The sequence below is a fragment of the Mixophyes fleayi genome, chromosome 4 (assembly GCF_038048845.1).
Source record: "Mixophyes fleayi isolate aMixFle1 chromosome 4, aMixFle1.hap1, whole genome shotgun sequence".
Taxonomy (NCBI): domain Eukaryota; kingdom Metazoa; phylum Chordata; class Amphibia; order Anura; family Limnodynastidae; genus Mixophyes; species Mixophyes fleayi.
In genome coordinates this window covers 35,012,922-35,026,318 of record NC_134405.1, presented here as the reverse complement: position 1 = coordinate 35,026,318, position 13,397 = coordinate 35,012,922, and the positions used below count along the sequence as shown (strand labels likewise).

The 13,397-nt window shown below is 42.6% G+C and overlaps 1 protein-coding gene across 1 annotated transcript in view; it reads left to right on the top strand.

The window, feature by feature from the left end:
- LOC142151181 (A.superbus venom factor 1-like) overlaps positions 1 to 13,397 on the top strand; it is a 162,919-nt gene that overhangs the window by 102,512 nt on the left and 47,010 nt on the right. Inside the window, exons 22-23 of the mRNA XM_075206547.1 lie at positions 1,954 to 2,040; positions 2,161 to 2,367. Of these exons, the coding sequence (XP_075062648.1) occupies positions 1,954 to 2,040; positions 2,161 to 2,367 (294 nt within the window). The remainder of the gene's footprint in view (positions 1 to 1,953; positions 2,041 to 2,160; positions 2,368 to 13,397) is intronic.

Below are 13,397 nucleotides of genomic sequence, written 5' to 3'. Positions count from 1 at the left end.
CCAACCCACAGATATCTCTCCTGAGTCTACTTTAGAACCTGTCCTTATTTCAACAATTTCTCTATCTATAAAACTAATGCTTCCAAATCAGAAAATCTTGATTTAAATCTTCCTCCAATGCAATTACTTCACTTGAAAACTAGCTTTGATTTTAAATGGCAAATCCATAAAATTAAATATATAAGTGTCTTGCCAGATGATATAACCAACTTCATGCAGTTAACGTGCCACCCTTACTGGAAAATATTAACCAAACCTTATCAGGTGGACTAAGCTCACAATCTCTTGGATGGCCAGAATTGCATCTCTTAAGATGAACATTACCACGTCTTTTATATCTTTTTCAGACTCTCCCCCTTAAAGTACCCACAAACTCTTTTAAAATGCTTCAACAACTGGCCACAAAATTTATTTAGTCGACCAGGAAACCCAGAATTCCCATACTATTCTCTCTAAACCTATCCAACAGGGCGGCCTTGATGTTCCCCTCTTCTTTAGATACTACTGTGCCACTCACCTAACCCATAGTGTCCTTCTCCGTTCATCTCCTGGTACTAGGGTTTGGGTTGACATTGACTTTTGCTCAAACCACAACATAGACCCCGCATCTCACCTCCCACAGTTGCTTTCATTTTTGTTAGCTATCTGGTCTTATGACCTCGCTGCTAACGCCAGGCACATGACTCCTCTCTGGAATAATCCTTTCATTTCCCCTGGGCTTGCCCCATCTCAATTTCCAGAGTGGCCCTACCCAACTCTTTCCATTGTTTACTGACCTCCAGATGAGACTTTACATCCCCTCTTCTTGTTGCTATCAATATCTTCAACTCTGTCATTTCTATGTCACAGTTTGACACCCCTGTCTTGACAGTCACCTCTCCTTATCCTTGGTATCATTCTGTACTCTGAGATCTCATCTAGAGGGCTCATTTCCACAATTTACTGTCATATATTAAAACATGAACGACCCCCTAAATACAATCACAAACTCAAATGGGACGTACACACGGGGAAATTGCTCAAATCTAAGGAGTGGGATAAAATCCAACTGAACTTATCTACAACCTCAAGTTGTGTGAAGAAGGCTTGGAAAATCTTATATCATTGATATATAGTTCCACACCAACTTCATACTATATTTTCAAACTCTTCACCTCTGTTTTCATCTCTGTTTTCACATTGGTACGCCCTTTCTGGAAGGCTATTCACCGTTTGATTACCATTATCACCCAAGTCATCATCCCTGACTCCCTTTCCTATTCTCTGCTACACCGTCACATTCTGGATGTTCCTAACCATACACAGAAGCTTGTTACGCATATCCTTAGCACCAAGAAATGCCAAATTGCTCTGTCCTGGAAGAACCCAGAACCATTATTAACCACGTATGGCATTTTTATCAAATGGAATTTATTTTAAACATCCTTCACCATGTAATACTTTTACCTGCGTTTGGAGTCCTTGTACTGAGTACTATGGAACCTCTCCCCCTTTACTGGCCTGATATTCCCTCCTCTTTCTTAAGCTCTTTCTCTTTTCTTAGAGCAATGACTTCTTACCCGCCCCCCTTTTACCTTTCTCTCTTCACTCTACACCTCCCCTTCTATTTTTTGATGAAAGTTGTTTTTGGTTTTATTTTTTTTACTTCTTGTTATTATGCATTGTGTAATGCTGAACATTTCTTGTGCTGTCTATCTATTGCTCTTGTAATATACGTTCTCTCTTGCATTTTTTCCCGTCATGCCTCCCCCTTTTATTTCTGTACCACTCTCGTTCTCCCTATCTGTTTACTATCTCTGTAAAATCCAATAATAATGTTTATGTAAAAGAAAGGAAGAATTGGTTTGTATTTTAACAATGTTAATTGCTTATATTTAAGGCTTTGTTATCTTGGCAGCACAAGATTTCATGTTGAATAATATAGAAGTTACTTAAAATAATATATATTTACAGCAGGGATACAGGAGGAAATAATCTCAAAAGTGGATGCCAACATTGTTGTTCCCAAAACAGACGTTGTCACAATTGTCACTATAAAAGGTAAGCTATACAAGGGCTTATCCTCCATTATACGTTGTGTAATCTTTTTACTACATCAGGCAACAAATAGGCCATATTACATTTCTGTTTGCTCATAACTGTCCACTCTGTATGATTTAGGAAGTCCAATTAGCAATGGAGCAATGGAGAAACCCATTGATGGCGTCAATCTAAATTACCTGATCTCAGGTTCCTCGGGAAATGGAGAGGAGAACTTGATAACAATGACTCATCCTGTAATTGCTTCACATTACTTGGATTCCACTGGTCAATGGGAAAAAGTAGGAGTTCAGCAAAGGGAGCAAGCCATTCAGTTCATCAGAAATGGTAAGAAAGCCTAAACATGTAAAACATCCCATTTTGGGGTGAACACAGAGAAGACAACAGATGCTGTCTTCTTTCCTAATATTCTTGGTTAAAGTATTTGAACAACGTTGATTTAGGCTAGTCTACTTATTTGTATCTGACGTGATTTGCACTTTAAACATAAAAATATCTTCAATGAAACAAAAAGTACTATAAAAAGTTAAGCAAAAACAGTGAAATGTTAACAATGCAAAAATGTGCTTTGAAGACACAGACACAGAGACACAACACACACACGCACAAACTATTTCATGATCACAAAGTGAGTGCAGTCTAATAGATGGTAACAATAAAAAAGTGTGCAATAAATGTGAATGAACATATAAAACTGTCATCAAATAGAACAAAACAGTAAATTTGTAGCATGTTTTAAAACAAAAAAAATAAAGGTATATTTAATAGAGATGAGCGGTCTCGGATTCCTGAAATCCGAGCCCATCCGAACAGTGCGGATCCGACGGGATCCGAGCACTGTTCGGGGACTTCCAGGCGCCAAACGGAGCCAAACCGAGGCTATGACATCCAAGTCTCGCGTCGGATCTCGCGAGACTCGGATGTCATAAATTCAGCGCTAGCGGCTGCCATCTTCCTTCTGGCTGCGATCACTCGTGAGAGAGGTTGCAGTTAGGGAGCTCCTGTCCTTGTTTTAATATTAGTGGTACTTTGTGCTTTGTCCAGTGCTCTGTTCTGCTGAGTCCAGTGGTGCTTTGTCCAGTGCTCTGTCCTGCTGAGTCCAGTGGTGCTGTGTCCTGTGCTCTGTCCTGCTGAGTCCAGTGGTGCTGCCTGTGTCCTGTGCTCTGTCCTGCTGAGCCCAGTGGTGCTGCCTGTGTCCTGTGCTCTGTTCTGCTAAAAAATAAATTAAAAATTATACAAATTTTTTTTTTAAAAAAATAAAAAAAATAAATTAAAAAATTATAAAAAAATTATCCAAAAATAATTGTAAAAATATATAAAAAAATTATTTTAAAAATACTAGGTACTGCTGTATAACTCCAGTCCAGTGGTACTCTCCTGTGCCGCAGATAATTTGTAAAGGCTTTGCAGAGTGTGTGTGGTTTAGGGGTACGCTCTCTTGTGCTGCACATAATGGAGTACAAAAATTTGGAGGATAAAGTAGGGAAAGATCAACACCACTTCCTCCTCCTAATGCTGAAGCTGCTGCCACTAGTCATGACATAGACGATGAAATGCCATCAACGTCGTCTGGCAAGGGCGATGCCCAATCTCCTAGAGGGCATGTAAAATCCAAAAACCCAAAGTTCACTAAAATTATCAAAAAAAGAAAATTGAAAACATCTGAGGAGAAACGTAAACTTGCCAATATGCCATTTACGACACGGAGTGGCAAGGAACGGCTTAGGCCCTGGCCCGTGTTCAGGATTAGTGGTTCAGCTTCACCCAAGGAACTAAGCCCTCCTCCTCCCCCCCTCCAAAAAATTTAAAAGAGTTATGCTGTCAGCAACAACACAGCAAACAACTCTGCCTTCTAAACAGATGACATCACAAATCCCCAAGGCAAGTCCAAGGGTGTTGGTGGTTGCGAAGCCTGACCTTCCCATCACTGTACGGGAAGAGGTGACTCCATCCACCATTTGCAGCACACGCTCTGCATATGCTGGAAGGATGACCCACAGTGTAGATCCAGATTTGGAAAATCAAGGTGTCAAGGAAGCTATTGATGTAGCTGGCGTTGTGGAGGAACTTGACGAGGAGGATGCTGATGTGGTTATTTTAAATGAGGCACCAGGGGGGGAAAGAAGTGGATGTCCATGGGAAAAAAAAGCCCATCGTCATGCCTGGTCAGAAGACCAAGAAATGCACCTCTTCTGTCTGGAGTTATTTTTGCCCCAATCCGGATAACAAATGTATGGCCATATGTAGCTTATGTAAGGCTCAAATAAGCAGGGGTAAGGATCTTGGCCACCTAGGGACATCCTCCCTTATACGTCACCTGAATAACCTTCATAGTTAAGTGATTAGTTCAGGAACTGGGGCTAGGACCGTCATCAGTCCAGGGACACCTAAATCCCTTGGTCCTGTTGGATAAACACCACCAACACCCTCCTCGTTAACTTCCTCCACAATCTCCATCAGATTTAGTCCTGCAGGCCATGTCACCAGCCAGACTGAGTCCTCTTCAATACGGGATTCATATGAGGAATCCTGCAGCGTTACGCCTACTACTGCCGCTGCTGCTGCTGTTGCTGCTGGTAGTCGGTCATCTTCCCAGAGGGGAAGTCGTAAGAACGCTACGTCTTTCACCAAACAGTTGACCGTCCAACAATCGTTTGCCATGAGCACCAAGTATGACACTAGTCATCCTATGGCAAAACGAATAACTGCGTCAATAACAGCAATGTTGGTGTTAGACGTGCGCTGCATACTCTGTCTGATTTAGCAGAAGCTTGGCATTGCCCTTGATAAGCAAATAGGCTTTCCGTGATATTACATTGTCAGGGATTAGGCTAAACAGAGTGTCATGGTATTTGAGATCCCTACCTTACCTACACACAGTGTATACAGCGCTGCTATTTATTCTATCATATTAATGTTTAGATAAGGTCTCTCCATATTAACACACTCCGCTTGCTCACATCACCTAGTGAAGCAAGCGCTATATAAGTGCCAACTTCAATACACGTTAGGCAGCGTCTTTAACGAGAATACAGTATCTATATAATTGTGAGTGCTTTAAGATCTTACATGACCTTTAATCAGGCCACTTTAATCGCTGCTCTATTACAGATCTCTGTACAGTGATCATCATGCATATTTTTGCAGAACCAATTTAAATATATAAACAGGGTCTCCTAGAATACGTACTATTTTATTTAAAGGAGTTTTAAGGGGCATTACACTCTAATAGAGAGACTCATCAATTCTGAATAAAAAAAATGCTCTAATTCTTGTTAAGTTCCCAAAAAGTGGAACTGCCATTTCTATTACTACTTTCTTTCTTTATGTAGTTCCCAAAAAGAGGAACTGCCATTTCTATTAATATTTTCATTCTTTATGTAGTTCCCAAAAAGAGGAACTGCCATTTCTATTACTACGTTCATTGATTGTGTAGTTCCAAAAAAAAGGAACTGCCACTTCTATTACTAAGTTCATTGTTTGTGTAGTTCTAAAAAAGAGGAACTGCCATTTCTATTACTACTTTCTTTCTTTCTTTCTGTATTTCCAAAAAAGAGGAACTGCCATTTCTATTGCTACGTTTTGTTTTTTTGTAGTTCCAAAAAAAAATAACTGCGGCCTTAACTGCTATGTTGGTGTTAGACGTGCATCCGGTGTCCGCCATCTGTGCAGTGGTATTCAGACCAGTTGAGGGTTTTATATTGTGGCCCTGGTACCAAATTGGGTACCGGGGCCACTACACTACGCAGTCCAGATAGCTGTGCAGTGGAATTGAGACCAGTTGAGGGTTTTATATTGTGGCCCCGGTACCAAATTGGGTACTGGGGCCACTCCACTACGCAGTCCAGATAGCTGTGCAGTGGAATTGAGACCAGTTGAGGGTTTTATATTGTGGCCCCGGTACCAAATTGGGTACCGGAGCCACTCCACTAGGCAGTCCACATAGATGCGTATCAGATATTAAACTACATTCAATGTTGGGGCCAAATCCAAAATTAATTAAAATGACCTGTCATCGTCAAAAACAAGAGGTATTGATGCGTTAGAACTACACCTTGTATATGCTGCAGAGGATGTAGGAGCAGGCAGCTGTGCAGTGGAATTCAGACCAGTTGAGGGTGATATATTGTGGCCCCAGTACCAAATTGGGTACCGGGCCCACTCCACTACGCAGTCCAGAAAGCTACCTCGGTCCAACGTTTTGGACTAATAACAATATTGTGAGGTGTGAGGTGTTCCAAATACACTGGAAATGAGTGGAAAGGATTGTTATTGAATGTTATTGAGGTTAATAATAGCGTAGGAGTGAAAAACAAACAAAAAACTAGATTTTAGCACTTTTTATGCTTTTTTAAAAATAAATCAGAACCCAAAACCCTAAATCAGAACCAAAACCTTTCATCAGGTGTTTTGGCAAAACAAATCAGAACCCTAAACCTCAAGCTAATCAGAACCCAAAAACCAAAACCCAAAACACTAAAAGTGCCCGGTGCACACCCTTAATTTTTAATGCAATTACTGGTAAGAGGATGTACCCTAGAGAAGAAGTATAACAATTAAATTCTCAACTAAGAATCTATGGGGTATATTTACTAAACTGCGGTTTGAAAAAGTGGAGATGTTGCCTATAGCAACCAATCAGATTCTAGCTGTCATTTTGTAGAATGTACTGAATAAATCATAACTAAAATCTGATTGGCTGCTATAGCCAACATCTCCACTTTTTCAAAACTGCAATTTAGTAAATATACCCCTAAGTCTGTCACTGAGGCTCTACAGCAATATGCCACACTTCTCTGAATATAGCAGCATCCTTACATGCAGCTTCCCAACTTAATGCTGGGTTAATGCGGAGGAACATCAGAGTCACATAATTAGTAGCATGACAAAATATGTACTGAATATGATGGACAGATCTTGCTTGATATGAGTAGAGCTATATGAAATGCAAAAAGAAGTCAATTGCCACCATATATCAGGAAATAGTCCAATTCTGACATAATGCCGGATCTTGCAGATAGAGGATTGGTGGAGTGTTCTTGTAGACCTTCCGTTTGAAGATAAAGTATAGCAAAGTTCCATGGCACAGAGTTAGAATGCAGGGAGGAAAGAAAACAAAATAGTGTTGAACACTTTATAATTTAATCAGTAAGCTAAAATTTATAAGTGTCAGCGGTCACATAATTAAGTGAATAAATAAAGCCTTTAATCAAAAGAGCAGTTCTGGTATCGCCATTCATAGAGCTTTTCCTCATGGTTCATCTCCATTGTGGTTTCTAATTCATAAAGGGAAAAAGAAGGAAAAAGCAAAATAGTGCACACCATTGTTATAAAATTGTGAATAGAAATAAAATATGAAGCTTTCATAGAATAAGCACTTCAGAGAGAATTTGTTAAAGAGCAAAACCATTCCTGAGAGAATTTTAACACATCTCCGTCCCCCTTTTTAGCCATTCTAAAAATTCAAATAGTGGGATGTATGTTTTTCCAAACCGCCAGTATCCCACCAAAAATGGCCAAAGGATTGAAGCAGTTCTGAGGAGCGAGATTGATTAAGTTGCAGATGGTTTGAGGTATCTTGCCTGTCAGCATGTGTTAAAATAAAAAGTGTTAAAAAAACCTACTTCTCTCCCCACACTTGACGGACCGTGCTACTTACCATCAGTATCAGTCTTCTAGGCATGCCAGGCCCAATAGTAAGTAGCTTTAAGCCTCTCAAGATACCCCTGTCCATTGGGTACCAGGGTGTGAGGACACCGGGGTTAGAACCAAAGCTCACAAGATACCCTGTCCTCTAGGTTCACTGGTCACACAGGTAAGGAGACAGGAAAAAAATAATAATCCCTTTTATTAAACAAAGTGTACACACTTAGAAAAATACAACAGTGCTCCCCAATGAGAAACTTGTTCCCCCACCAAATATATCAAGTGTCAGAAAATCACCAGTGCAAGTAAAAACTCCCCAACAAAGTCCCCAGCAGGTTACCTCCAAGCACAGAGTCCTAGCAGGTCCAAACTCCTGGTAATAAAATCCACAGCTGACAATCCAAGTGGGCCACGGTTTCTGATCCTTAAGGTGGGTCTGTGTCACTCACCGGACTGTGAGTGCTACTTCTCATGTATTTAGGAACCGTGGCCGTCCACCATCCTGAGGGTCTGCGCATGTGCAGCCCTTTCAATCCTTCAGTACATGTTTCTTTTAGTTAATTGGCTGATCAGGCAACACTCCCTATTTAAAGCACCTGTGTTCAATACCTCGTTGCCTGATCTTGGAGTCTCATTCCCCATGAGCCTCTGAAGGTGTTCCTGTGTTTCCTCGTGTATTCAGCTCCTGCTGATTCCTGTTGTTCGTTTGTGGTTTCCAGACCACTTAAACTCTCCTGTGTTTCATCGTGACTACACCAGCTGATTCCTATCCGCTGCCTCTGTGTATCTACAGTATATTGCTTATCTCAACTCTCCCGTGTTTCATCGTGACTGCACCAGCTGATTTCTATCTGCTGCCTCCGTGTATCTACAATATCCTGCTCACCTCTACTCTCCCGTGTTTCATCGTGACTGCACCAGCTGATTCCTATCCGTGCCTCCGTGTATCTGCAGTGTCCTGCTCATCGCAACCCTCCAGTACTCCTTGTATCTGCAGCCAGCCGATCCGCTGTTCCGTGCTTCTACAGTGTTCCCGCTTGTGTCAACTCGCCTGTCTGCATCGGATCAACGCTCCGCTGCTTTCATCTCGGCTAGACCGCCTCTACTCTCCTGTGCTCTCCGGGTGTCCAGTTCTATATACTACTGCTTCCTGAGTATTGTTTATGTCCTTGCTGGTGTACCTACTGTGCGCTGCACCTACTTGGTTACCGCTTCCACCCTCCTGGGACTTCGTATCCTGCCGGCCTCCAGCCGTTCAGGTATCCCTGCACTCCTTTCTGACAGCCTGCTCTCCTGAACCACGGTATGCATACTTCTCATTGACTGTGCTGGTGTATTGCATATCTAGCTGGACTGAGTTGTTCTCCTCTGGAGTTTCCTATCCACTGAGACTATTGCCATCATTTGACTGTGTTACCTTTAGCCTGGATAGTTCTTGTGACTTTGTATATTTGTGCAGTGCTGCTCAGTTATTACTATTTTGTGCATATCATTGTGGGATCAAGTTCAGTGTGCCCGTGTATACTCTGCATTGCATTTATCTCCCTGTGCTCCTCCTCACATATATATTTCAGTGGTACAACTTGCTAGAGGCAGACCACTGTTCCCTGTTTCCTGAGTCACCAGTTTCCAGTATCCTTTCACATAGCAGTGGTACAACTTGCTAACGCAGACCACTGACTTCCCGGATACCTTCACCTGGATTCCATTCCCTCACCTAGACAGCGGTACAACTTGCTATATGCAGACCGCTGACTCTCATCACCTCCTCGTTACTTCTGGACATTCCTCCTCACTATAGCAGTGGTACAACTTGCTACCCGCAGACCACTGACTACCCTCACGTTTCCTTGTCCATCCAGTTCCTTGTGTACAGTTATCTATATATTACCAGTGCTGCTAGTCATAGACTTTCCACGAGCATTCTCTTACCATCTGCTGTCTCCTGTTCCGTGATCACCCCGCTACCAGAGTACCATATTACCACCTATACTGCTCTGGTAAGTCCATCACCTTGTGATACCTGGGTAAAGACTCCTAGTGCCCGTGACAGTAAGATCAGGCCATGACAGACCCAGATTCGGAACCTACAGCTAAAGAGATGCTGCAGCATCTGGTTACCCGTATGGAGCAACATAATGCTCGCCAACAGCTGTTGTTACAATTTTACCAGGCGTTGGCCTCCCAAGGAACATCTGGACAGAATATCACAGCTAATGTTGATGCTCCTGTGCCTGTCTCCGTTTCCCCAGTGCCATCCCAGGTGTCTACGGCTTCCACGCTTCACCTGCCTACTCCATCAAAGTATGATGGAGACCCCAAAACTTGTAGGGGTTTTCTCAACCAATGCTCAGTTCATTTTGAGCTCCAACCTCAAAATTTCTCTACTCATCGTTCCCGAGTGGCCTATCTTATTTTATTGTTTTCTGGACAAGCTCTCGCATGGGCTTCCCCTCTGTGGGAAAGAAACGATCCATTACTACAGGATAGTGCCAAATTTATTTCCACGTTCCGAAGTGTATTCGATGAACCAGGTCGTGTCATTTCCGCTGCATCCAGCATTCCCTGCCTACGTCAGGGTTCTCGTACAGTAGGCCAGTACGTCATTCAATTTAGGATTCTAGCCTCTGAACTTCAGTGGAACACTGAAGCGTTAATTGCCGCCTTCTGGCAGGGGCTTTCCGATAAAATTAAAGATGCACTGACTACTCAAGAACTACCTACTTCTTTAGAAGATTTGATTTCTCTTTGCCATCGTGTAGACATGAGATTTCGTGAAAGGGAGTCTGAAAAAACAACTTCAGTTAAAGCACCTCTTCGCTCAACTTCTCAATTTCGTCCAGCTTCATCTCCTGTGATACCCATGGAGATAGGACGCTCCAAATTAACTACTGAAGAGAGGAACCGAAGAGTAAAGAATAGGCTTTGTATCTATTGTGCTCATTCCACACATATGCTCAATTCATGCCCTAAAAAATCGGGAAATGCCAGGCCCTAACTAGTTCTGGAGAGGTGAAATTAGGGTCCCTGGAGTCCTCTCCATGTTCTACGAAATTAAAAGTCTGCGCTTTTGATGTTACTATTTCCTTCGCTACCAAATCCTTTGAGTCCCAAGCACTTATTGATTCTGGAGCTGCGGGAAATTTTATTTCTAAATCCCTAGTGAATCAATGGTCCCTACCAGTGATTACCCTGAAGACACCTATTACTGTGACTGCTATTGATGGATCACGTCTTATCAATGGTCTCATCACCCAGAGTACATCTCCAGTAACGCTTCAGATTGGTGTGCTACACCAAGAAGAAATTTCGTTTTTAATTCTCCCTGTTACTACAAGTCCGATTGTTTTAGGCCTTCCATGGCTTCAATGTCATTCTCCCCAGATTGACTGGCGCACTCCTCAAGTTACGTCTTGGGGAGCTGAATGTTATCATCGTTGTCTCTCCCAAGTCGTTCCTCTTAAAATACAGCAATCTTCCATTTCACCTTCTTCACCGGGACTCCCTCCTCAGTATGCTTCATTTGCCGATGTATTTGATAAAACTCAGTCTGAACGTCTTCCTCCTCATCGTTCAAGGGATTGTCCGATTGATCTTCTACCTGGCAAGACTCCTCCTAGGGGTCGTGTGTATCCACTTTCGTTACCTGAAACTCAAGCTACATCTGAATACATCCAAGAGAATCTCCAGCGAGGATTTATTCGACCTTCTACTTCTCCCGCTGGAGCCGGGTTCTTCTTTGTAAAAAAGAAGGATGGATCACTACGCCCCTGCATAGATTTTCGTGGTCTTAACGCCATTACTATTAAAAATCGGTATCCCAGTCCTCTGATTACTGAGCTATTTGATCGGATTAAGGGAGCTCGGATCTTTACCAAGTTGGATCTTCGTGGTGCCTACAATTTAATTAGAATCAGGTCCGGTGATGAATGGAAGACAGCTTTCAACACCAGAGATGGGCATTATGAATATTTAGTAATGCCTTTCGGGTTATGTAATGCCCCCGCTGTTTTCCAGGGCTTCATTAATGAGATCTTCCGGGACTTGTTATATGTATGTGTCGTCGTTTATCTGGACGACATATTGATCTTTTCACAGGACCTGCCTTCTCATCACCAACATGTGGCAGAAGTTCTTTCCAGACTCCGGAGAAATTCATTATTCTGCAAATTAGAAAAATGTTCATTCGAGTTGCCCCAGATTCCATTTTTGGGTTATATTGTCTCCGGAGTTGGTCTGCAAATGGATCCAGAAAAGGTGAATGCTGTGTTACATTGGCCTCAGCCAACTACTCTTCATGCCATTCAGCGTTTCTTAGGTTTTGCCAATTACTATAGACGCTTCATTCAAGATTTCTCTTCAATTGAATCTCCTATTGTGGCCCTGACTCGTAAAGGGGCCAATACTAAGCAATGGTCATCTGAGGCTCTTCAAGCCTTTCAATTTCTTAAAGAGTCCTTCTCCTCTGCTCCCATTCTTCTACAGCCTGATGTGACGCTTCCCTTCTTCCTAGAAGTAGATGCCTCTAATGTTGGTTTAGGAGCCATTCTCTCCCAAAGATCGGAGCAACAAAAATTCCATCCTTGTGCCTTTTACTCTCGGGGTCTTCTGCCTGCGGAGAAGAATTACACTATCGGGGACAAGGAGTTGCTGGCTATTAAAGTAGCATTAGAGGAGTGGAGATACTTGTTGGAGGGAGCTCGTCATCCTGTGACCATTTTCACGGATCATAAGAACTTGTCATATCTACAGTCTGCTCTATGTTTGAACCCTTAGTCAAGCAAGATGGTCTCTTTTCTTTTCTCGTTTCGAGTTAATCATAACCTTCAAACCAGCTGCAAAAAACAAAAAAGCCGACGCTCTATCTCGAGCCTTTGTGACGTCCTCTGACGTTGAAGAGGTTTCCAACCATTCTATACTAGACCCCAAATGTGTTTCGCTGGCTGCTTCTTCCACTAAGGTGCTACCATTTGGGAAAACTCTCGTGCCTCCTACTCTTAGGAGGAAAATCCTTTCGTGGTTCCACTCTTCTCGTTTTTCTGGACACTCTGGTGAACGCAAGACCTTTGAGATTCTCTCTCGTAGTTACTGGTGGCCCTCTATGAGGAGAGATGTCAAAGAGTTTGTAGCCGCTTGTGAATTGTGTTCTCAGTTCAAGACCCCCCGCAGAACTCCAGCGGGTTTGCTTCAACCACTACCCATTCCGTCCAAGCCATGGACTCATATTAGTATGGACTTTGTTACTGATCTTCCTCCTAGTAAAAACTGCAATACTATTTGGGTAGTGGTGGACAGATTTTCGAAGATGGCGCATTTCATTCCCTTGTCTGGTTTACCTTCCTCTTCTACTCTGGCTGAGCATTTCATCAAAGAAATCTTTCGTATTCATGGATGTCCGTCTGAGATTGTGTCAGATAGAGGTGTACAATTCGTTTCCAGATTCTGGCGGGCCCTTTGTAAGACCTTGGGCATACGATTAGCACTCTCATCTTCCTGCCATCCTCAATCAAACGGACAGACTGAGAGGGTCAATCAAGACCTTGAGACGTTTATAAGGATGTTCTCATCAGCCAATCAAGACAACTGGGTAGAATTGCTTCCTTGGGCTGAATTCGCTCATAACAACATGTACCATGAGTCATCTTCTAAAACTCCATTCTTTGTGGTTTACGGTCACCATCCGTCTTTTCCGGAATTTCCTGCCCTCCCTC